Here is a 24,654-nt window from a genome sequence, read left to right as displayed (position 1 = left end):
TCCTGTCCCTCTCTTGGACAGGAGCTTTCTTTCTCTCAATAAATATATTCTGCTCATAACTTTAATAATAATAATAATAATAATAATAATAATAATAATAATGTTCTCAAATAGTTTTAACAAGCTCTGCTCTGTCAGCTTTCCATGATCAACTTACTGCTTCTGGAGTACCTCTACCTATGCAGAATAATTGTGGACTTCTGGTAAAACTTCTAATTTTAGTTGGATTTTCATAGGTCTGTTTAATTTCTGACAGACATGACAATTTTTACTGAACGTTATAGATAATGTAGTGTTTCAGTGACATCATTTGCGTAGCACAACATATCATTATGTGTTTTAAAAGAGAAAATATAGCATTAGAAATAGTAGTTCTTCAATCAAATGAATTCAGGAAGTATTAAACTAGACAAAATAGTCCTTGAAAATGTAGTTAACTGATATGAATACTTTCATCCTATGCTTGATTGGCTTTGAATTGAGTTCTTAATATTTCAGAAAATTCATATATAAAATTGTCATTCTTTTAATAATTAGATGTGTTTTACTAAAATTAGGCTTGGGCAGGCCAGATAGCTCAGCGTATTAAAAGCCTGTTTAGGTGGACTCAGGGATCAGGATTCGATTGCTGGGCATGCTGTGCTGGCCCTGCCCCCAGGGCGTGCTGAGATGGCAACTGATACCAGGGGTGGTGGCACATGTCTGTAATCCTGGTGCTTCGGAGGCTGAAAACAGGAGGATCACTATGAGTCTGATCTGTGTGGTGTGACTGTACTAAATGCATAGAAAAAAATTAATAATAATAAATGAAATTAGGCTTGAACATTGGAGAAGGTGCCAATTCTAAGGCACTACTGCTGACATCCATGAAAATAATTTATTTGACACTCTAGAGCTAAGAATATTCCTTTAAAGTTACAGCCAAGAGCAGCTCTCTTACTACCCTTATCATTAAGCATGCTGACGTCATTTCAGTCTGGCCAGGTGGGCTCCATGCTCCATGCCCGGGTGGGGAAAGCTCTCCCTAGAGCGACTGAGCATTGCTGCTTGGTACACATAGTTGTCGATGTGGGTAGACATGCGGAGCAGGCACAGGCATTAGCCGGTTGGGCGTGTGGAAGAAGAGCTTTCCTGGACGCAGAGACAGCTGGTCCACAGGCCGTACACCGGGCCGCATGGAACGTGTCTGCCACATCCAAGACTATACCAAAGAAATGCTCATCACCCGGAGGAAAGGGGCACACTAGGAAACACATTAATGCCCATGGTGGCATGTGCTACATGACTTCAGCCTTTACTCCAAGTAAAAAGAGCCCAAGAGCATTTAACAAAGGAGGGATAGAGCCTTGGTACCTGTTGTAAATGGGGAACTCCACCACTGTGTCCAGTATAGCCTGTGGTTTTGTATTCCAGGTATTTAAATTCTGAAAACTTAACACAAGATGCTCAGCCCCATTCTGGCTGCCCAAGTGTTGAGGATACCACTGCACTAGATGAATCACATGACACAAAAAAAATCACTGTGTCCAGCAACTTTACAAGTCAATATTCCATGAGGATAGAATTAGAGACTTTTATGATTAGTATTTGCTCAATTTATATGTGTAATTATAAGAAAGAAAAAAAGAAAAAACAAAGAAACCATGAAAATCAGATTGTAAGGGGTACTTAATCTGACAATTTCAATAACAGGAGGGAATAAGGTCCAAATCAAAGCCGTCATCTTTCAGTCTTTCTTGGGTCACTCAGTGGCTTGGTACCTTGGGCGAGTTGCCTAGTCGATGCTATCATCCAAATCTACTAAGAATATTTCTGCTCTCCAACTAAAGATGTTCATGTAAGATAAATGTGCAAGCAGCATTCCTACGGGGGTTATCATGTCACAAGGTCAGTAAGTTATTATTTCTATTGTACATTAACTTGGTAACTGGCTTACCCCAGATTTATGTTTTATTGTCAATCCCGAACTTTTACTTCCTCATTATGTTGTTTATACTGAGTTGAATTATCTTCCCCCAAATCCTGCCTTTAGGGTCTCAGAGCATGACTTTGTTTGGCAATAGGGAGTTTGCAGTCGTAAGTATTTACGATAGGGCTGTTACTGGACTTTATAGGGCCTTAATGCAAATACCAGTGTACTTATAAGAAGAGGGACATTTGGACAAAAAGAGTCACATGAAGAGCCTGTGTTGAGACGGAGGCAAAAATAAGACTGATGCCGAGACAGACAGTGACTGGCTGGGGAGATAGCTCAGCTGTCTAAATGCCTGCCTGGCTCGTGAGAGGACCTGAGTTCAATCTCCAATACTGCATGTAGTACTGGGTCTGAAACAATGCGTGGTTAAACTCACCTGTAATCCCAGCGCTGGGGAGACAGGAGGATCAGAATGAGTCTGAGCTTTGCAGTGAGACGCTGTATCAAATAAACAGACAGATAGACATAGATAGATAGATAGATAGATAGATAGATAGATAGATAGAATTTTTAAAAAGATGGACAGTGACCACTGGAGTTAGGAGAAAGCCTGAGACAGATTTTCCTTCAGGGTTTCCAGGAGTCTTCTGTCTGTATTTTGATTTTTGCCTCCAAAGCTTTAAGAGTAAATCTCTTTTGTTCAAGCTCTTCTGTCCGGTTGCTTTCTCAGTCTTTCCTCAGGAGCTAACACATTGCCTACTCCAGTTAAACAACAGTATGCCCGCCCAATAGACATTCAACAATTTGGGAGTCACTCTACAGCTAACCAAAGTAGGTTTGATTTAATATTATGTGAATATAATTCTTGCAGTTGAATAGAGGGCTTCTAAAGCATTGTAATGTACTTCGGTGAGAGTTGCTATGGGTAAGCTGTTATCCCCTTAATTTGGGACGGATGTCAGGGTCATGCCAGACAACAGGACACCATTCCTGCTGTTATGGTTTGTGTCTAGACGTCCCCCCAAAGGCTCATGCACTCATGGGGCGGGGTGGCATCTGGAATTTGTGATTAATTACTGTGGGTGTGGATGCTGCACCTGCCATGGGGCAGGTAATTTGCATTACAACGTAAGGAGGGCAGAGAAGCTAGCTGCTTGAGCTGCTGCTACCTCTCGCTTGAGCTCTTGCTCTTTGCCGCAGCCATGAAAGGTTGCCCTCTGCCATGTGCCGCTCTGCCTTGGAGCCAGCTGATTGTGTACTGAAACCTCTAGTAACTGTGAGCTAAATAAACCTTTCCTTCCTTCATTTTGAGTGTTGGGTGTTTGTCCCAGCAATGAGAGAAGAGTAACTAAAACACCTGCCAAGCCTCCTGGTTTTGAGGTTTCCAGGAGGGGAGAGTTGCACGGACTTGTGTTTGATGTGTACTGAACGGAAATGTACTGAAAATTAACATGAAGAATAAACACAATATCCACAAAAAATAAAGGCAAAGAAAAATATTGGACAAATCTCCTTCACATAATTATAATGTTTACTTTTCTATGACATTGAATACATTGAATTCAAGTTTTACTTGCTTTGAAACTATCACATGTAGGGCCAGCCAAACAGCTCAGCGGATTAAAGCGCCTGCTTAGGCAGACTCGGCTAGGGGTTCGATTCCTGGCCTCCCATGCTGGCCCTACTCCCGGGGCATACTGAGATAGTGATTGAGACTAGGTATGGTGTTGCGTGCCTGTAATCCCAGCAGTTGGGAGGTTGTAAACAGGAGGATCACTACGAGCCTGATCTTGGCAGTGAGACCCTGTGGATCCTGTCCTAAAATACAAAAGAAAAAAGGAAAGAAAGAAAGGAAGAAACTAACACGTGTGACCACCAGGTTAATCGGTGAAGACATTCACATGAAAGGTTAATTAGGTTGACATTTTACTCTAGTCACTTGAAATCTAGGTTTGAGTTTTTAGAGTTAAACTCATTTGAGTTGTGCTTCTGTTTTGACGTGATCTCACACCCCTTGACAATTTGCTCATCATCACGACGGTGACATTTTCCAGTGTGTCACAGGAATACATAAGAATATGAATACAAATATATGAACAAAAAAGCCCTCAGGTGGTTGTTAATTTTTGGCGCTGTGTGATTAAACTAGTTTTTTTAATGTTATCTTTTGCCAGTATCTAATTAGCACAGCCATCTGCTGAAAGAGCAATGGCCCATCTGCCTAGAATGTTGTTCTCTTCATTTTTATGAAAGTATCTCCCATCAGAAGTCCCTATCTAATTAACTTCCCTTGCTGTGGAATGCAATATTACACCGTTTTGTTTATATACTTCTGAGAACTGTGGATTTATATATGTGTACCATGTACATAAAGATGTCCAGGCTCTTTTTCATTCCAGCACCCAAATTACTCCTGAGATCATAGCCCCATTTATCATAACTCGAACGTGTCCATGGGCAGAACAGTGGGGTGTGGGTTGTTCAGTGACACATGCAGGTGGCACTTTCTCCCATGTCGGGGACTTCTGAAGCTATTAAAGGGGTTCTCTTTGAGCCTACCCTGCCTGTGGCTGTATTTCAGTGTCTACAGAGCTGTCACTTCCTGAGAGGTAGGGTGCTCGAAGTTCAAGTGCATGGGCACATTGGAAACCAAGCAGCTTGAGCCATGGTACCCATGGAAAATGAGCCTTGTTCTCATCTTAGCATTCACATGGTGCTGGCTAGGCTCATTTGATGCTCTCATATATTTTATTGCAAATTAAGATATGATTTGTACCTACATTGTCTATGTCTGTTTTTCCTTCTACTAGTCATTATCTAGGAGAATATCTTGTACTTGGAAGGTTCTTAGTGGGCATTAAGTGAAGGAGAGAAGAAATGTGTGGGAATAATCAAGGGTTCTGGAAGCTCTTCCATGCCACAGATAGTTTTGACATGTAGCTAGAGCAAAAAAGGCCACAAGCAAGAATGTGTGTGTCATTGTAAACTGCAAAATTTTTTTTTAACTTCTTACCTGCTATATTTAGTCTTTCCACACTTTGGTGAAATGTGTTGTATCTGCTAGATGGTAGATAGTAAATCTTGAATAGAAAAACAATAAACAAGACCGGGAGTGGTGGCGCAGTCCTGTAATCCCAACACTGGGGAGGTTGAAAACAGGAGGATCACTACAAGTCTGAGCTGTGTAGTGAGACCCTGTATCAAACACATTTTAAAAAAAAGAAAGAAAAAGAAGACAATAAACAGCTCTTTTATTTCTGGACTATTCTGCCGCAGAAAAGAGACAAATGATGCTAATCATTAAAGATTTCTTCAGCAAAGAAGGTGCAGAAATTATGACTCTGAGAGTCGAATTGAAGTCTGAAATGTAGAATACCTGAGTACTTTGTGGACTGTTGCAAAGCTATGTGTGAGTATTAGAAATGTGTTGAAATAAATTTAAGGACCAGTCAGGAAATGACTTATCAAATCAACAACTAGGCTTTATTCCAAAATAATACTAGAGGAAAGAAAAATCTGTCTTTTGTGAACATAGAAATGAATAGCTTGATTAAAAGGTATTTAATTGATTAGCATAAATCTAATAAAATAATTGACTAAACAGCTTTACAAAAATGCTAAATTTAAGCAGAAGGACAGACACAGATATTAGCAGGCTCGGATGATGTCCCTGTCTTCTGTGGAGCACTTTCCCCTGTAGCCACCAAGTAACCCAGGGGGCCAAGGCTGGTTCACGAGGTAGTGAGTAAAATCACTGGAACTCTCTGTTCTAGAGGAATCTAGAAAAGTTACTTTCTCTCCCTTAGATCCATTTACCATTTTGTGACATGCTACTATTATCTACCATCAGTAAAATTCCTTCTTTAATATAAAATTTTCTTCATTCTCTCTGTTATGTTACTGGAATGTGAATCCATGGAAAGCTTCTACAATCATTGTCTTTCATTATTTCTGGCTTTGAGTGTTATTGGCAATGCTGGTGATACTATAATAAAAATGTTGAAGAAAAATAACTTCACTTTGAATAAATTGTCTTTGGAAAAACCTATTTTCAGTTTGTCTAATAAACTTGGATGAGCAGTTGCTATTTCTAAGTAAACTGGGTAAAACAATGGAATATTTATAAAAACTCTCCTGTTCTTTTTTCAGTTTTTTTCCTCTTCCAGTCTTTTGGCCACATTTATCTCGAGACCGTAAAGCCTGCTTGCACGCTCCATAGACTTGGAAAGCGATGTTCTTGCCCCGTCAGCAGCTGGAACTAAACAATTCTGATGGCATGTGGCATTCTTCTCCCTAATCCTGGGACTAACCCTGCTTTTCCTCGCTCTTCTGTCTAATGAGCAGATGCTTAATATTTAACTTTTAACAAAATCGCTATACCATGCAGAACCATTGGGAATGCCTCTTTAGCTAACGCATTTCACTGTATAGTTTTCCTAGTAATCATAATCCATTAATTATTCTTTGTGAAGAAGAATGTACACACCTCTTTTGGAATATTAAGGTAAAGTTACAATGAGGTTTACTCTTCTGAGAGATTATATCGTAGGATATATCAATCCTACTTCAAGTAAAGGCAGAGTAATGAATGTCTATTTAAACCAAAGCAACAAAGTGAAAAGATGCAAGGAAGGAATTTAGTGGTGATCAACTCACATTAGCACAATGCATCTATTTTCATTTATTTTCTGCACTTCCGGGGACTTAGAGACCCTAGTGCATGTGGAGCTTTTACCTTTCAGCGCATCATCACTTTTCGTTAAAATATTTGCCGTCCTGGCTGGAATTCAGACACTGAGTACTCGTTTCTCTTTGCCATCAAGAGTCATGTACAGGGAAACAAAACAGAAAGAACAAATTCTCTTATCAGATAAAAACCTTCCTGTCTGCACAAGGAAAAATAGTTACAATATGGATTCTGTTTAAAAGGCCAGAAGTTGTTCTTTCTGGGGTGTTTTCTTAACGACCTTTGTTTGCTAAGTAAGATAATTTAGTCCTGTTATGCAGTGTGTTATGATTTAATCTGTTATGTAACATTCTTCCGAGGACTGAAGATTTTTAGATGTGCTTTTTAGCCTGCCGTCATTAGTCTGTCAAATTTAGGCGAACTGGAAAAAGAAATCATGCCAATCGCAAGGGTAAGAGCTATACTCCCTTCAGATGATTCCACAGTACTTTATCTTTGATTTCGTTTTAATTGACGTTATTCCAAATTAATAAAAATTATCTCCAGATTAAACATTTTTCTATTAAGACTTAAGAAGTAAACATGTCAGATTCTTCAGAAATGCAATTCTAGTAGGACGATGAAAAATACTTGCAATAGCATGTGAAGAAATGGAGCAAATATTTTACTCTGTAAAATTCTAGACAGCATCCAATTACAGACAGGAAAAACTAGACTGACATCGACATTTATTCAGAATCTCCATATGTCACTGTGCCCAGATAGCATTTATGCCCGTGATGAGAGCCCTCTCTGTTATCTTAACTAATCACATAGTCTATTTGTGATTTCTGGTATGAAAATACACATATCAAACTGGCCAGCATGAGTTAGATTCAGAAAATCAGAGAAAAAGTAGTTGAAGTTGTGGCTTTTGAGTGCTGAGTGAGACGATCCCCAGGCCTGCCAGGCTAGCCCTGCCCCCGGAGCACACTGAGACAACAGTTGAGCCTGGGTGTGGTGGTGCGGGCCTGTAATCCCAGCACTTGGGAGGCTGTAAACAAGAGGGTCACTATGAGTCCAATCTACGCAGTGAGACCCTGTACATCCTGTACACCCTGTCTAAATACAAATAGATAAATAAATAAAGGATAAAGAAAAGATGAAGGCCTCGACTCTAAACCCAGATACAAGCCCCTGACATTTCATGAATCTGCTGTGCAATCTGCACTGGTATGGAAGCCGAAGTGTCGGGGCCACGTTATTTCCCATGCTGCTCACCGTGTGTTCTGTTGTTTTCCCTGCTGTAATGGGTGGTGTTGCTTTGGTGTTTTGTGCAGGCTGTGGAGTGGGAGTGCGACGAGGCGACCAAGAAGGCCTGCTACAGCAAGGGCAAGTCAAAGGTAAGAGTGCCGCGAGGGTGTGGTCACGGCCACACTGTGTCAAAGGACTATATATGAAGGACTATATATTTTAATGTCTGACCAGATGATGCCTGCAAAGGGAAAAGCCTTATTCAGAATATACACACGGGGCCCAGGAGATAGCTCAGTGGTCTGAGTGCCTGCGTGGCAAGTGCAAGGACCCGGGTTCGATGCCCGGTACCATATGCTGTGCCACCCCAGATGTGCTGTGCCAGCCACTGAGGCTGGGCGTGGTAGTACATGCCTGTAATCCCAGAACTGGGGAGGCTGAGACAGGAGCATCACTGCAAGTTCCTGCTGTTTAGTGAGATCCTGTACCAAATTTATACATTTAAGATAAAAATATATATGCACACAATAAACACTAAAGTGTTTAACATTAAGCGAAAAACCAACTTACAATCAGCCACTGTCAAAGAGGCTCAGATATAAGATCAAATATAACTTATGATGTCAGTCATTAACCTCAGCTCTGGTATTCACTGACTAGCATCTTATTTCAGAACTGTGGACATGGGTTTTTAAAATAATATTTGAATTCCCACTTTCTGTACTTCCTGGCTAATTACAAGGAAGAAACTATATGATAAATAAGACTATTATATCAAAATAATTTGACCATTATCCTTTATAATTTATTTGCTGTATCTTTTTCAATAGCTCTTTTTTCTTTTCAATGCTCAAATCTGCCTTCCCCATTTGCTGTAGAAAGAGCCCCTGTGAACGGGACTGGGGCTGTGGTTTTCAGTCTGAGACACCTAGTGGGCCCGTTTTCACCCAGCCTGCAGGCTTAGCTAGACGTCCTTCTGTACCCATCTGGGAAGTCTACATCACATGATTGAGACAGACTGTGTGCGGTTAAGTTTAAAGTAATGTACTATAGTAAAAGGCACGTTGCTGAGAAGCCATCTCAAAAACCTGCTTTTTACTTTGAGCACATTTATGCCATCATTTCTGCCACTTTCTGAAGCCATCCAGGAGCCCTCTTTCAGGAATGTCTTTAGCTATGATGTCCCAGCTGCCTGGATATTCTGAGTCAGTTAGACACGTGTGTCTTTCATAGTCATTTTGGCTTTGAAGAAAAGTCATGTCTTTAGTTATTTGGGTGTCATTACTAAGGTAAGATCCCTGACATCAAAGTTGAAGGAAGATTTATTTACAGTTTGTAGAGGTTTCAGTCCAGGATCAGCTGGGTCCAAGGCTGTGTGGTGCGGCAGCGGGCATCAAAGAGTAGAACTATCTCACAGAAGCAGAAGACAGCAAAAGCAAGCAAGCAAGGGACTTTACGGGGATGTTGCCTTTCTGCCCCTTTTATCCAAGTTACTCAGGGTGGGTAGGCCCTTGTGCCTAGCCCTGCACCATGAGCCAGTCCCATCCTCACACACTCAAGACCCAGTTGTCTTGGAAAAAGCCCCACCTGTGACCGCATGAAGCTTTGGGGGGACATCTGCACACAAGGCATAACAACCAGATGCAGCTTTGGTGAAGAAGGAGGACGCGGGCACCGTAACATTTTTATTTGACAGAAATTGCTGTAAATGTAAGCTATAAACTGCTTCAGGTAGTGGCAAGAACGATGGGATGGGAGGGTGTTTGGAAGCGGATTGGCAGGAATGTGTGTTTTAGTGCAACAAATCTTTGAAAATTTAAACATTGTTTTTTTTGATCAACCAGGTATGTATGAAATGTTCAAAAATGCACTTTCTGGCTGACTCTTCTTTCCTGCCTGAAATGTCTGAGTCTCACACTGGAGAATCTATAGAGTCACCCTGATCCTCGCCTCCCAGCCGGGATGGACAGGGAAGGCAGAGTCCCATGGGGTTGCGAAGGGAAAAAGCCTTACCTCCTGGACCCGGAAGAGTCACTGGGCAGGGCACTGGCCATGTTCTCAGCCTCCAGTCCCCACCTGGTACCTGGCCCTGTGGCACTGGCGCCCTCCAGGGACCGGCACACTGGCTTGTGGCTGGCAGGCTTTCTCCTCCAGTGTACTTCTCGCCTCCCCTTCTCTCCTTTCCCTACTGGTCTTCATTTGCCTTTTGATGCTTTGGCCTTCCTTCCTTCCTTCCTTCCTTCCTGCCTGCCTGCCTGCCTGCCTGCCTGCCTTGCTTGCTTCCTTCCCTCCTTCCCTCCTTCCTTCCTTCCCTCCTTTCCTCCTTCCCTCCTTCCCTCCTTCCCTCCTTTCCTCCTTCCCTCCTTCCTTCCTTTCTTCCTTCCTTCCCTCCTTCCTTTCCTCCCTCCCTCCTCTTCCTTCCTTCTTTCCTTCCTTTCTTCCCTCCCTCCCCTTCCTTCCTTCCTTCCTTCCTTCCTTCCTTCCTTCCTTCCTTCCTTCCTTCTTCCCTCCTTACCTCCCTCCCTCCTTAGACCCAAGGAGGGGCATCCTGCTGTACTGACACCATTCTCAGTATGTGTTTCTGAATTGTTGGGTCACTGCCTGAGTAGCCTGCACCCTCTTTCCCCTCATGGAGTCTGCATGAGTCCCCACCATTCCCCTTCTGCCTCATTGCCCTCCATGCCACCCTCTCTTTCCTCTCAGGATTCCCACATTGCATCAGTCAGATCCCAGGAGTCATTGGTCCTTGCCCTGTGTCTGGCCCCACATGGTACTCATCCAGCCCCAGACTGGGGGCTGTGAGCCCTGAAGGGTTGTCCTTTGCCCTCCAGTCCAGGGGGAATGAGAGAGCACACACCCGGATCCCACAACAGGACAACGCTCATGTCTGAGCAGGGCTGTTCTCTGTCCCCTGTGCCATCCCTTGCATTGTGGGAAGCCCAGCAGCTCCCCTGGCCTCTGTCCACCCAGGCAGGGCGTGGCAACCACACGTAACCTAAGCTGGCTCCAGGCCTCCCCAGACATTGACCAGGATGAGAATCTGCTTTAGTTTCTAAATGGAACATGCATGGTCAAGCTTTGCTCTGTCCCTTTTGTCTTGAGATAGTTCTCCTAGTTCTTCTGCCTCACACACACATTGCCCAGCTTGTACAGGGCTAGCAGAAACTCCTCCTCCTCATACTCTGTGAGCCCCTAGGATATCAGCACCCAAGTGCCTTCCTTTTCTAGGGAGCTCTTCCTATTCTGAGAGGATGTTTGCTCCTGAATCAAAACTTGCATGTTTGCCTTTATCCTGTAATCACTTTTTGTTCTACAGCTAGAAATTAGGCAAATAAAATCCAATGAACAGGCAAAGACCCTTGTTCCTGCTCGGCACATAACAGACCCTTGATTTCTCTGAAAGGATCAATTGTTACTGCCCTTAACTGAGTTTGTCCTGCCACAAAGAAAGAAAATGAAGAAAGCAAATGCCAAATAAAATGATACATTTATGATCATATGGTTCTGGTTTTAATATCAAGAGTAATAACACATCTTGGTAATTATAAATTGATTCCTACCGTGTGGGCCGAATTTTATAAGTCAAATACCTACAGGCAAATAAATTTGGATATTTGTACCAAGCACACTGAGAAAGACAGATTGCATTTTCTTTTGTACTGCCCTGAGTACCAGGATGAATGCTCCTCTTTTAAGTAGTCCGGGTGGGCCTGTGAGATAGGGGTGAATGGAAAATTGGGGGTAGCGGGGGATTCCACGTGTACGGTCACGTGGGTCCAGCCACACTGCGCCTGGTCCTTGGGGGTGCAGTGTCCCTTGGGGCTGAGAGCAGAGGACGCAGTGGCCTCCTTACTGAGGCCCTTCTTTCTTCATCTCTTTTGTTCTCTTAAAATGCTCACAGTGGTGACCACTGGGCAAGGGCCCGAAGCCCAGCTCAGGGTCAGAGGAGAGAAGCCACCAGTAAGAAGAAACAATGCTGAGCACAGCCTCTGTAAGGCTGCCCCCAGATTCAGATTTTGAACACTCTAATTCTGTCCCCAAGGTACTTAGGGCCCAAATCAGATAACATTTCACGCTCAATTTGAAGGAAATAAAATTCCTCCTTGGAGGAGTAGAATTCAGCCTTTCTCAGTGGTCCTGAGTTTTGAAGTAGAATTCAACTAGTCTGTATTTTTGCTTGTGCTGTACCATTCGGAGAACTTACACAGAATGACAAGGTTTCTCTTCTCTCAAAGAATAATGCAAACTATGACATCTCACAAATGAGAAGAATTCCAGCCATTCTAGCTGAACCCTCCTTTGTGTGTGTGCTGCGGAATGAATTTTTCGGAATGCCGTGCGTGGATGGAGGGGGCCGGCCCGTACCCACTTGCTCCTCTAGTAACACTCCTTGTGTGTCTGCGGAGGACACAAAGGGTGTCTTTCTCTGTGTTTCTCTATTGCCGCTCAGGACGGGCGCTGGAATTACTTCATGTGCAGCACGATAGATGTACAGCTTGAACGAGTGTCAATAGAACTCAGGTCCTGGGTGGTCACACACCTACCATTCCAGCCTTAGGGAGGCTGAGGCTGGAGGATCCCGAGTTGGAAGCCAGGCTAGGACACTGGGTGAGACCCTGTTTCACCACAAGATTTTATGAAAGACTACAGATGTCTTGCATCTGTATTCCCTTGGTTCAGTTTCCAGCATGCAAAAGAAAAAAAGAAGGCGAGGGGAAGTACTAAGACTGCCAATTTACCACAAGGTCTGAGTTCTGAATTACTGGTGAAATTATCAGCTCGCTGTCGCAGCAGATGGCTTATGCCGGGTACTGAAGAGGGAAGAATCCATTTTTACGGATTCAGAACCTGAGATGAGCTGTGCTTAGGTCTTTCAAAACAGCATGACAGAAATTTTTTTTTAAAAACTATGGAACTACTTACATTTATTTCACACAAATATTATTTTAAAGACAAACAATGAGCCGTCTCAACAGCTAACAAGTGTTTCTTGTCTGCTTGGCGTTCCTCCGCCTGACCTGAAGCCCCTCCCACGCTGACGTTCAGAAACTTGACAAGGGAAACACAACTGCTTATTAAGGGGAGTGAAAGGGCTACTTTATACTTTATCTTTCACTTTATAATTTTCAGACAGCTCTTATTCGGAATCTGTTTTCAGGATTTTGGACTCTAAATTCCTGGAATTATTTGGCTTGTTAGTGGGAATGTTTGGATTAGAATCCAGGGCTCTGTGTATTCTGGTCCCGCCATGTCCCCTTTGGCTGCCCAGGTTGTCCTTGCAAGCTAGTGATGAGGAAAACTTCATGTCAAAGAAAAGAATAACAGGGCGACCCTCTGAGTGCCTTTGTGCTGTGCAGGGCGAGATCTCGCCATTTTCAACGAAAGTGTTGATGTTTGAAAGCTGTCAGTTAATCAATGCATAGGAGACACTATAGATGGTTCTTTATTCTGTATAATTGCTTTAAAAATTGAATATACTTCAGTGTGATACTAATGTATGATGCAGATTTACACACTGAATAGATTTCTGGTAAAGTGTTTAAATGTTAGTATAAAATAAATATGATTGAAAATAGTATATAGGGGCTGGCCAAATAGCTCAGCAGATTAAAGGGACTGTAAGCAGGGTCGGGGGCCAGGGTTCAATCCCCAGGCCTGCTGTGCTGGTCCCGCCCCCAGGGCACCATGAGACTACAATTGAGATTGGGTGTGGTGGCTCATATCTGTAATCCCAGCTCTTGGGAGGCTGTAAACAAGTGGATTACTATGAGTCTGATCTAATAGTGAGACCCTGAACACTCTGTAGACCCTTCCCTAAAATACAAAAAAAAAAAGAAGAATGAAAGTAGTATGTAAATAAATATAGTATATTTAACATATAATTTCACTATACATTACATAGTATATAGCAATTATATAAGTGTGTCCACATTTATGTCTGTATATTTATATGTGTATGTAAATAAATACAAATCTATATTTGTAGACTGAAATGTTAATCTGCATCTGTACCAAACATGTACTGAGTGTTTCTAGTCATGATTTCCTGCGGGAGACGATGCTTCCTTAGTATTTGCGTTGTCTCAGATCTTGGAAATTATCTGCTGATAACTGAAAATACCCAGGAAGATGTATGCCAGCTGTATGCCAATTCTTTACAGGGACTGGGGCCTCCTCAGATATGGTTCTGTGAGGAGGTCCTGCTGTCGGCCCCCACAGATGCTGAGGGACCACAGAGCTGCGCTTGCCGTTCGGATACACATGTACGCACTGTTGCCGCACACGTGTGTACATCTGATGGGATGGCAGGATTTTCAGGTCCCAGCTGGCGACTGTGATTACGGTTGGTTAAAGGCTCAGGCAGCGACGATAAATGTATCATTGTAAGAAAGACCCCGCTTTGAAGCAGGACGCTGGGCTTCACATAAGCCTGCCTGGATGCCAGCCCCTCATCTAAAGGCGCAGGTGTGGTGGTGCCCAGAGCGCCGCCTAGGGGACCCCGAGAAGGCCGCTGTCTCCTGCCTTCTTTGTATACAGCTGCATGGACTTTTGGAACCAGAAAAGATTTATTTAGAAAAGGAAATAACAATGTGAAAGGCTGTAAGGGAAAACCACTTAGTCAGAAAATGGCCCTAAAATATATACTTTCTCTCCTGGAGCTGGCTCAGGGGCACAGCATCCTTGAAACCGAGGGGACCTGGGCTGGTCCCATCAGAAAGCCATTGCTGTGACTTAGGGACTGTGCCTCTTGGCTGCCACCAGTACCCCCTATGCTGTCTTAGAAGTCAAGGACATGCTGGCCTCCTGGAGGATCACAGGCACACGGAGGTTACTTTGATGTCCAAATGGTGTCATCCAAATGCAGATAGGCGACCCTCATTAGCAGCCACGGTGGGCTGCATGGGCCTTGGAGATGTACGTTGTGACCTCTTAGATAGCCAGTGCCTGAGCACAATTTTCAAGGGGCAGAAATGGAAGAGAAGAAAAATATTTTAGATGAGAAAGGGAAAATCCAAGACATTTAAATATGCTGATTTGTAAGAGAAACCTTCAGAAGAATTCCCTTAGGGGACTTCCATAAAGATTGGGCCCCAAGATCAAAATGATAATTCTTAGCAATAGTTGGAGCAAGTTCAGATAAACCAAGTAAAGGCTGAGTTTGTAGCGGAGATTAACAGAGCAATTTGCCAGGTGATGTTCTACAGTGGAATCTGAGTCTTAGAATCCCCACCAAAAGGTAACTAATTATTACACAAGTCTGGTACTCTGTACCATTTTCTTTCATCATCTCTCTTTAAAACAAGTTGCATATTTTACGTGTGTGTGTGTGTGTATGTGTGTGTGCGTGTGTGTGTAGGATTCACATTCTGGCCTCTCCTAGAACCAGGGAAGTAGTGTGTGAGTTAAATCCAAGGGAACTTTCCATCGACTGAGACCAGGATGCCATGGGTAGGAGCTGGGCTCCGAGCTGGGTGAGTTGGAGGACTGAGCGCGAAGGCTGAGGCCTGTACCCCTTGCAGTGGCTGCGGAAGGATGCCCACCAGAGCACGGGTTGGCCTAGGCTCACTGGTGACCGCTTTCAAGGAGAACACGACCCTTCTCTCTATTCAGTTCTGCAGTTTCCTCTGGATTCTGCAGAGCTGCCTCGGTCCCGATCCTTCCTTTTAAAAAGATGCTGTGCTCCGTTCTTGACTGGCTGCTCTGGGTACTAGCATGGATCCCTGTCCTCCTTTTTCAACACCCAGCTGGAGGAAACAACTCAGAGGCAGACACTGTCGTCCACATGATGGCTCGTTATTAGAACACAATTCTTTGTCCTCTTCTGTGCTCCAAATAATTTGATATCCTCTCATTTCCTCTTTCTTCAATGTTTTTTCCTTTTTAAACTACCAGGACCATTCACCCTTCCTCTCCAGTGTGGGATTCTACATCCGGGTTATCACCACCCAGTCAGCAATCTGGTCCCCACAGGCTGAGCTGTGTCTTCAGGACGGCTCCAACCTGCAGTCTCATTTGTGCTTTGTTCTTTTGGGAGATTAGGATCAACACACCCTATGCTGTCTAGTTTGCTCCTCTTGTATAATTGACTATAATTGAGTCTCTTGCAGTCTCTTCTCCAAGGTCTGTAGAACTCAGCTTTGATCCTATCTTTTCAATCCAGATGATTCTCAGGGAATAGTTTACCCTTGGCTGTGTTGTTCAAGGTTAAGTGACTACCTCTGATGCATTTGTACCTTGTGGTAGGCTCTGGCTTTTAAAAAAAATACAAAAAGAACTGTTGCACATCTTATCCTGTTTTTGAAAAGGTTTTAAAGCAGCAACAGAAACAAAAATGAATGTCTGCCCTTGTGCTCTGTGTGTGATTTTCCACCTTTGGCTTTGTCACCATGTCATTATCATGTCTGTGTCACCCAGGATAGCCAGGGAGCACACCCAGTTCTCCTCACTTTGACCCGGAGCTTGCTGACCCAGGGTCGCTGCCCCACAGTGGGGTTCTGCTGCCCCTCCCTAGGCTCCACCTGGAAAGCTGCATGGTTCTTAGAAGTCTATCATTAAATTCTTTTTTCCATGAGTTATGAAAACACCACAGGACAAAACAAAAAAGCTGCGGTACCTTCTTGAGTCACCCCATGTACTGTCACCACTTGTACTTCCTTCTGGCCTCTTCTGGTAGCTAATTTAGATCAAGTTCGCTGTTGCTATCTTGCTTTAGCCCTCAAGGATGATCTGCTGCTGTCAGGGTTAGTGACGCTGTCAGGAGAAGTGTCTACTCTTGGTGTCTCATTTCTCATTTAGAAAGTAAATCCGGACACCTGAGCACTTTGCATGCTCAAAGCTGAGCTGTGCCTCAGGCTCGAGGGTGCCCCTTAGCAGTGCCGGTAGGACGGGGCTTCCCTGAAGGCCGAGAGGCCTGCTGCCCCAATGCATCCAGATTGTCGGTGTTTTCTGCTTCCTGAGCTTCAACTAACGCGAGCATCACGAGGCTTTGCTGAGCCCAGCTGCCAGGTCCTGTCAGTTCGCCGGGTTCTGGCTCTGTCTTTTCACATTTGACTGTCCCTCTGCTCTCCACACACCAGGAGCTGCAATTATGAAAGTGGCCTCCATCAGTTTAGTCTCCCGCGTCTGGCTTATCTTCTACTTTCTTTATTCAGTGGCGCATTCATGACAAACATGAGACAGACTTAAAACTTCATGCCGTGCAAACTTTATTGGTTCCTTCCCATCTCACCGAGAGGCCAGCGCAAACTTGCTCCCAGTCCCACTCATCTCACGCCTTGACGCTTCTGTGCCCCGTGAAGGTGCCGTGCCTTCCCTGCCCGCCATGCCTTAGTACGGTCCCCTCTCTGGGCTTCCTGACTTAGTAAAGTCCTGCATGCATTCAGTGCGCAACTGCAGAAACCCTCGCTACATCTTACCCTTACTTTAGTTAGTTAGTTAGTTTTTGTATTTTAGGGATGGGTCTACAGGGTGTTCAGGGTCTCACCACTAGATTAAACTCATAGTGATCCACCTGTTTACAGCTTCCCAAGAACTGGGATTATAGGTGGGCACCACCACGCTGTCTCAAAGTTGAGAAGGATTTTTTTTTTCCTCCTTTGGCTAGCACAGGCTACCTTAAGGGCGGGTCTGGTGAATGAGAAACATCAGCTCATCCCTGTGGCCTCCTCACCCCTGCCCTTTGGAGCTGGGCAGTAAGCCCTCTCTCTAGCCCTCCTCAATGGACAGGTCCACAGTAAATGCCACAACCCTGAATTCTTGTGCCTCCACTGTGCCCTCTGTCTCTGTGCCTGGCAAAGTGTGGGTAGTCATAAGTCCCGTTGATGAGGAGCTTCCTAACATAGCTCACTGCCTTCACTGCAATGGCCGTATCACCAATCTTCTCCGAATGCTTTGCCAATCCGTCAGTACTGGGGCTTGGTCTTCTATGTCTTGTAACATCTTTCTTTATTCGAGTCCTTTTTTTCTCTCTCTCTTTTTCACTTTTCAATCAACAAAGTTTTCTGTAGATATTGCCTCTGTACCTAATGCAGATTGAGTTCTCAAAAATGAATTCCAATTGGTAGACAGTTCCATACAATCTTATGGAGAAGCATTTGCAACATTTGCCTGAAGCCCTGAGGAAGTTTGCCAAGGCACTGTTTTCTGAGCAGCATCTAATTTGTTCATTTCCATACATGTCCAAGAAAATTTAAAAGTCCGTTCTACAATTCAAAATGAACCCATGTTAAAAGAACATATATGACTTGATAATTTATTTGAATGTGATGTTTTCCGTACACAAATGCTCTATGGGAACAAGTGTGTAGCTACAGAAATTTGGTTTAAAATAATTAAACTGGTCTGGGGTGGGGCTGGCACAGTTCTATTATTATTTTTGGTCAACATCAGAGAAGCTTCATTATTTTTATGAGCCAGACAAAATGTACTGAGATTCACCATGCCGCTTGTCTCAGGTCTTCTTAACCTGTTTTTTCTGATTTTATTTTTTTCTAGGAGGAGTGTCAGAACTACATCCGGGTACTTTTGGTGGGTGGCGACCGGTTGTTTACCTGTGGGACCAACGCGTTCACACCTGTGTGCACCAACCGCTCGGTATGGCTTCATTTTGAGTCTCAGAAGAACTTAACATACGAAGCCAAGCATTCCATTAAAACCTTAGTTTTAAATGAATCCCTGAATATCAAGGAATTGCTCCTTATTTTAAAACAACTTTTATAAAATTGAATAAATATTTGATTTATTAATTAATCTCTAATCAATTATATAAAGACCTCAAAATAATTATGATCTATATAAATACATTTAAATATTTCTGAACTATTTCAATGAATATTTTTCGTAGTGAGCCCAGTCATGAATCATAAACATATTATATTTGCATATTGTGCTTTATAATAGAATTATTAGTAAGTCTTTTTTAAAAAAAATATATTTAGTACAGGGTCTCATTACACATCTGGGACTCATAGTGATGCTCCTGTTTTCAGCCTCCCTAGAGCTGGGATTATAGGTATGTGCCGCCATCCCTAGTCTCATTGTCTGGCTCAGCATGACTGGGGTGGGGCTGGCACAGCTTGTGGTGCCAAGAATTGAACCCTAGTCCCTTTGCTTGCCCAAACAGGCACTTAGTCCACTGAGCTATCTTACCTGCCCTTACTAAGTATTATGGTAGTACAAAATCCCAGTCCAGTGAAAGAAAATGTAACCTACAAATTGCAGGACAAGATTGCCAAAGAAGATACCAGAAGAACTGTACCATAAACCAAGTGAAGCTATAGGCGGTCAGAATTTTTAGCACACATCCTATTGCAGCAGCGTGCCAGGGTCGTGAGGCTCTTGTCTGATCTTCCTAATTCAGGATATTAATTTAATCTGCCTTGGGGAATAACATGAGGAAATGCCATTATGTGAATTTCCTAGAAGCACTACTTGGCTCGTAACCTGAATTTATTGGGCTGGGGAGATAGCTCAGTAGAATAAGCGATTGCCTGGCAAGCACAAGGGCCTGAGTTCAACCCCCAGCTCTAGGAAAAAAAAAAAAAAAAAAACACCTGAGTTAATGTCTGTTGTTACACTCATTATTTTCAAGTTAATACTCAGATATTGGAAACAGGGGCAAGGAAGAGAATGAGGAGGAAGAGAAGAAAGAGGTACACTGCTCTCCTCTCCCGGGGTCACACCCACCCTTACCCTGACATCAGCAGCAGTCACTCAGTCCTCAGCATCCACCCATGAGGGCCCTGCTCTTTAGAATCCTTCTTTAACAGAAGAAAACCTTGAGATGTGAGGAGTTGCGGTTGCATCCCTGGACTCTGTCTCCAATGGCAAAGTGAGCAGGGAGCCTGCTTCCAACCAGCAACATCTGCAGGATTCGCTCACTGCTGAAAGGAAATTTGGGAAACCAAATTCATTTGTGTCAAGATCTTCCAGTATGCAGGGAGTTTTTCTCAACAGATGGGTGGTTGGAAACTCTGCATTTAGGAAGGTGCATTCATACAAGACAGCCTCAGCGGCTGTCCAGTGGCCCTGCAGTCACACCTGCAGCTCATGGGCTTATAGCACTTAGTTATTTGTTGCTGGTAACCAAACTGCCATGCTTGCTAAAGAGAAACAAAACTTTCATATTCTAAACAGATCTAATATAACGGGTTTAATTCTAATGATTAGAAGAGCATTGTATAGCGGTATGATGGTAGGTGGCTCTCTGAAACCTGAAATTAAAAAGTGTGTTTGTATATGCAGGTCATCCGTGTGCACTGCGGTGCTTTGGAGTATGCACTCATCCTTACCTGTGGGCTCAGCATGTAAAGTCATAATCTTCTGAATCACTTACATCGATAAAGTATTATAATAATTTTATGATGGGTTAGGGAGATAGCCCTGGTCTACGCACCTGCCTGGCGAGTACGAGGACCTGAATTCTATCCCCGGTACCGCATGCTGTGCTGGCCTCTAAACCCCGACACAGTGCGTGGTGGCGCACGCCTGTAATCCTAGCACTCGGGAGGCTGAGACAGGAAGGTCCCTATGAGTACAAGCTATGTAGCGAGACCCTGTACCAATAAATAAATAAAAGATTTTTTAAAATTTAAAAAATATGATTTATGTATTTATACATATTGAACTTAGGTTCTTTACTAAAGTGAAAAAATAGGCAATAACCATGCATTTATAAATCAAAGCCATCTCTAAAGTAATCTTACTTCAGCCTTTGCAAGTGTTCAGTGACATGAGATTCATGAAGTCTTCTGGGATGGGGCCAAACAGAGCGTTTGATAGATTTGCTAACCAGGACCACAGCTGGCTGTTTTCATAAAGTCAGAGTGAACAGTTTGTCATCTCTTACGTGCCCCAGAGAGTTTATGCTCTGCACCTCTCTAGTGACTGTGGGGAATGTAATCCATTAGTGCCTTCAGTGGGGCTTCCCAGAGGACAATCCGTCTCCCTCTTCTCTTCGTTCCCAGCTGAGTAACCTGACCGAGATCCATGACCAGATCAGTGGCATGGCGCGCTGTCCCTACAGTCCCCAGCACAATTCCACAGCCCTGCTCACAGCCGGAGGGGAGCTCTACGCTGCGACAGCCATGGACTTTCCAGGGCGGGATCCTGCCATCTACCGAAGTCTAGGCGCCCTGCCACCACTCCGCACTGCACAGTACAACTCCAAGTGGCTCAACGGTAAGCGCCGCAGCCACACCCAGTGTCTTTGCTCCTGAGTTTGTGATGCCTGGTTATTGTGTGCCGGTGTACAAATGGTCACACTTGAGAAAGGAAAACAAGATTGCTATTTCCTAAAATAAATAAAAGCGACTGGTTGAAAGTTAATGGTTGGAAGAGTATTGCGTGGCTCTTTAGTATTAGTGTATGAGCTTTTCGGTACAGTAGACCACAACAGGGCTATTGATATGAACATTCATCAACATCGTGTGGTTTTTCCCTGCGTTTGATTGAAATCAAGGAAATCTGACATTGGGTCGTAGGCGTGTGTGAGCTCACAGGTTTTACTTAACTTCTGTATTGTATATTATGAAACAGATTACTAGCACTTCATGACATTTTCAGACAGGATACAAGGCACGCACCTGACTACAGCTAACTCCATGTAATATGGCAATCAAACAACTTACCGCTCACACCCAGCAGTGTGGGGGAAGGTGACTTTAGAACCGGGTAGCTTGGTGCCAGTTCTACGGATCCAAGTCTTGTCACTTTAGTTTGTGCCATCCACCGCCTCTTGGGTTGGTCCTTGGGCTCTCTGTGCTCAGCACACATAGGAGAACCACTGTTGGGGTCCCAGACATTGCAGTATCCTCTGACAAAAGTGGCACAATGCTAGCATCCCTTTCTTAAAAAATGGCATCAAATGGGAGCAATCCAGTTGCTGCTGCATTTGGGACAAAGTGTGTCCTCCCCACGTGGAAGCAGATGGCGTTCTTTAATTCTGGGCCAGAAACTAGTCACCTGCTCTTGGAGAAATGAGACAAGGTACCAGACTTCCAGGTTGAGGTCTTCTGTGTGCAAAGCCTTGTGTGTGCTGGCTGACACCCAGCCCTCTGGGTGTGTGTCCGCGTGAGTGTGTGTGGGTTACCACACACACAAAGACCCTCACAAAGGCAGCATCTGCGCTTTCTGTCATCCAGCGGCCCAGCATGCATTTACATGTTTGGATAAAGATGCAGTCTTCGCTTTGCCATTATAATATGTATTGATTTGATGTTTCAAGATCTATAAAGATTTATACGTTCAGCCCAAGTTCACTAAGGTGGCCAGAGTTTCTCAACTTCAGTAATACTGCTATGGGGGCCTGTAATGACACCACTTCTATGGGAGAAGCACTGTCCCTGTCACATGTTGCAGCATGTTTAGCAGGATCCCTGGCCTGCAGCGATAAGAAGCTGGTAACACCAGCTAGAAAACAAAAACAAAAACATAAATTCTTAAAAATTGCCTAGGGGGAAGATTGCCCTTAGAAGGGAGCTATTGGTAGAAGGGAGCTATTGGTTTTGACTTATTACATATGCATATCTATCTATCTATCTGTCTGTCTGTCTATCTATCTATCTATCTATCTATCTATCTATCTATCTATCTATCTATCTATCTATCTGTCTGACTTGCTTTTTGCCAAACAATATAACCAGCCAAAGCATTGCAGTGTGCTTTTAAGAGACTCCCTTGTAGGAAACAGAATGTCCTCTTCGGAAGGAGGCCGAGTGGCTGCACGTCCATGTGGGGAACATGAGCTCTGCCCCGGGGGGGGGGGGGACGTGGATTCCTCCCATTAGTGTCCCTTTTGCTGAATTGATTTCAGCTGACTTGTGAACACTCTAGAGCATCTCTTTTGGGCCACAAAGCTTTAGTCTGTGTGGCTTAAAGTTATTCTATTCAGTTTTTAATGTTCACTGGCAAAATATCCAGCAGGGGTGGGGAAGGGCCTGAGCCCCACTACCTGCTAAAAGCTTTGCGATGAAAGTTTCCAAAAACAAACAAAATCATGAGTGTAGTCTCTCCCTCCCTCCCTCCCTCTCTCCCTCCCTCCCTCCCTCATCTCTCTCTTTGCCTCTCTCTCTCTCTTGCAAAAAATGATATCTTAAGAATGTCTTATAAAATAATCCAGGCCATAAAAGGAGTGTCATGGTTCTTCTCTCATGCGGAACTCAAGCCACAGGCAGGTCTGGTGGGTAGTGAGACTCGGGAAGTTCCCTGGTGGGATGTTTTCCATTTAGGGCCAGGTGACACCCTTGAGTAGGGGGATCACCAACCCAGAGCTTGACTTGGTCATGGCAGTCCTAGCGCTGTTACGCTTCTTCGCACTGTGGGATATGGTTCATATGTGATACCTGGTGAACTGCAAAAATTGAAAGTAATTTCAAGGTGAGTGTGGTGGAGCGAGATCCAAGTCTTTGTGCCAGCACCGCTTGCATTATGCTGAACGATGCTTAATTGTCAGAAGAGCCGGCCCTCCAGCCTGCACTGGTAATACCTTCACACCGGGCGCGAGGGGGCAGAGAACACAGCTGGCGGGGTCCAAGTCTCTCCTGGGAGCTCATCTAGATCTTCTCATCTCCGTTTGTTGTTGGGACGTTTGCTTCTCTTGCTGAGACCGTGATGCCATTTCCTCTGCTGCCCTTCCTGGTGTTTTCACCAATCGATGCTCCATCCAGGATTGATTTTGACCTCAGTCCACTTCAATGTAAGGCTTCTGGGGCACACAGCTCTACACATTTCAACTCTGACAAGCCTTGTGATTCAGCTCCTCACAATCCGTGCATCTGCACCTCTCAGACAGCTCCTTCTCTCACTTCCTAAATGGACTGCTCCCTGAGAGGCTGGCTCAGACACCTGAGCCCTCCTTCCCTTTTCCTTTATTCTGCACTGAAGCACAGCCTGAGGCCTTCTCCGGACCATCCTCCGTGCGTGAACCGAGATGAGCTGAGTTTGTGAACCAGGCCACTTCAGTTTCAGTCCTTTCAGTGCCTTCTCTCTGTTTGCAAATGAGAATCTCCCTCCTTCTCTGGCCCTTTCTGGCACTGGGCAGCTTGCTTCATGACCACTTGGGCATGGCTCCTTTCCCAGTTGCCATTTGTCCATCTATCAGTCAAGCTCCTCCTCAATCCCCTCACGTGACCCAGTTCCTCTCCTACACTGGGGCATTGTCCAAATTGTCCCTTCCCCAGATTCTGGGCTTTTCTTTCTCTGTCTTCTAACTGCAGCTGTGTCCAGCCCTTCCTGCATCTTCCACTGCAGGAGAAGATCTCCCCCAGTGACTTTCCCACCACTCTCCAGTGTCCTTTCCAATGCCAGCTTTTGGAATATTGATTGTGTCTAAAAAGCTAGTTCCATGCCAAATGTGATCATTTTAGTCCAGTTTTGCTGGATTAAGAGACAATTAATTAGTGAAGTACACTTCTGAGTGTGTGCACAGGGGTGGTGGTGGAGAAGGTTGTTTTAGTCAGGGGTTTACTAAAGGAATAGATATAACACAAGATGTACAAATGTATACAACATCACAAGCTTGGCCCATGACTGTCAGCCAGAGTCGGACAAGGAAGCCTACAGAGGGCGTCTGCACACTGGAGACTGAAGGATTCAGTCCAGCGTCTGGAGCTCACTGTAGTGTTCCATGCCAGTCTGTATCAGGAGACCAATGGGTCTGCAATGGAAGGCTGATGGATCTACACCAGAAGGCTGAAGGATCTAAGGCAGAGGCCAAAGAGTCTGCACTAGAAGTCTGGAGACGGTAGCCAAGATGACAGCTAAGACCGGAGCACCTCCAAGAAAATGTGATGCTCCATCCTTCCTTTTACATCGTTTTTTT

General features: G+C 44.2%; 1 protein-coding gene across 3 annotated transcripts in view; it reads left to right on the top strand.

The window, feature by feature from the left end:
• The window catches only part of Sema5a (semaphorin 5A), a 530,837-nt gene that overhangs the window by 325,129 nt on the left and 181,054 nt on the right, over positions 1–24,654 (top strand). For all 3 annotated transcript variants that reach the window (XM_023706626.1, XM_023706624.1, XM_004625196.2), the window contains 3 exons: positions 7,922–7,984; positions 18,330–18,428; positions 20,801–21,014. In XM_023706626.1, the coding sequence (XP_023562394.1) occupies positions 7,922–7,984; positions 18,330–18,428; positions 20,801–21,014 (376 nt within the window). The remainder of the gene's footprint in view (positions 1–7,921; positions 7,985–18,329; positions 18,429–20,800; positions 21,015–24,654) is intronic.

Source organism: Octodon degus, unplaced genomic scaffold (assembly GCF_000260255.1).
Source record: "Octodon degus isolate 3935 unplaced genomic scaffold, OctDeg1.0 scaffold00008, whole genome shotgun sequence".
NCBI classification, from domain to species: Eukaryota; Metazoa; Chordata; class Mammalia; order Rodentia; family Octodontidae; genus Octodon; species Octodon degus.
The sequence above is the reverse complement of the archived record's forward strand: the minus strand, read 5'-3'. Positions and strand labels throughout refer to the sequence as shown.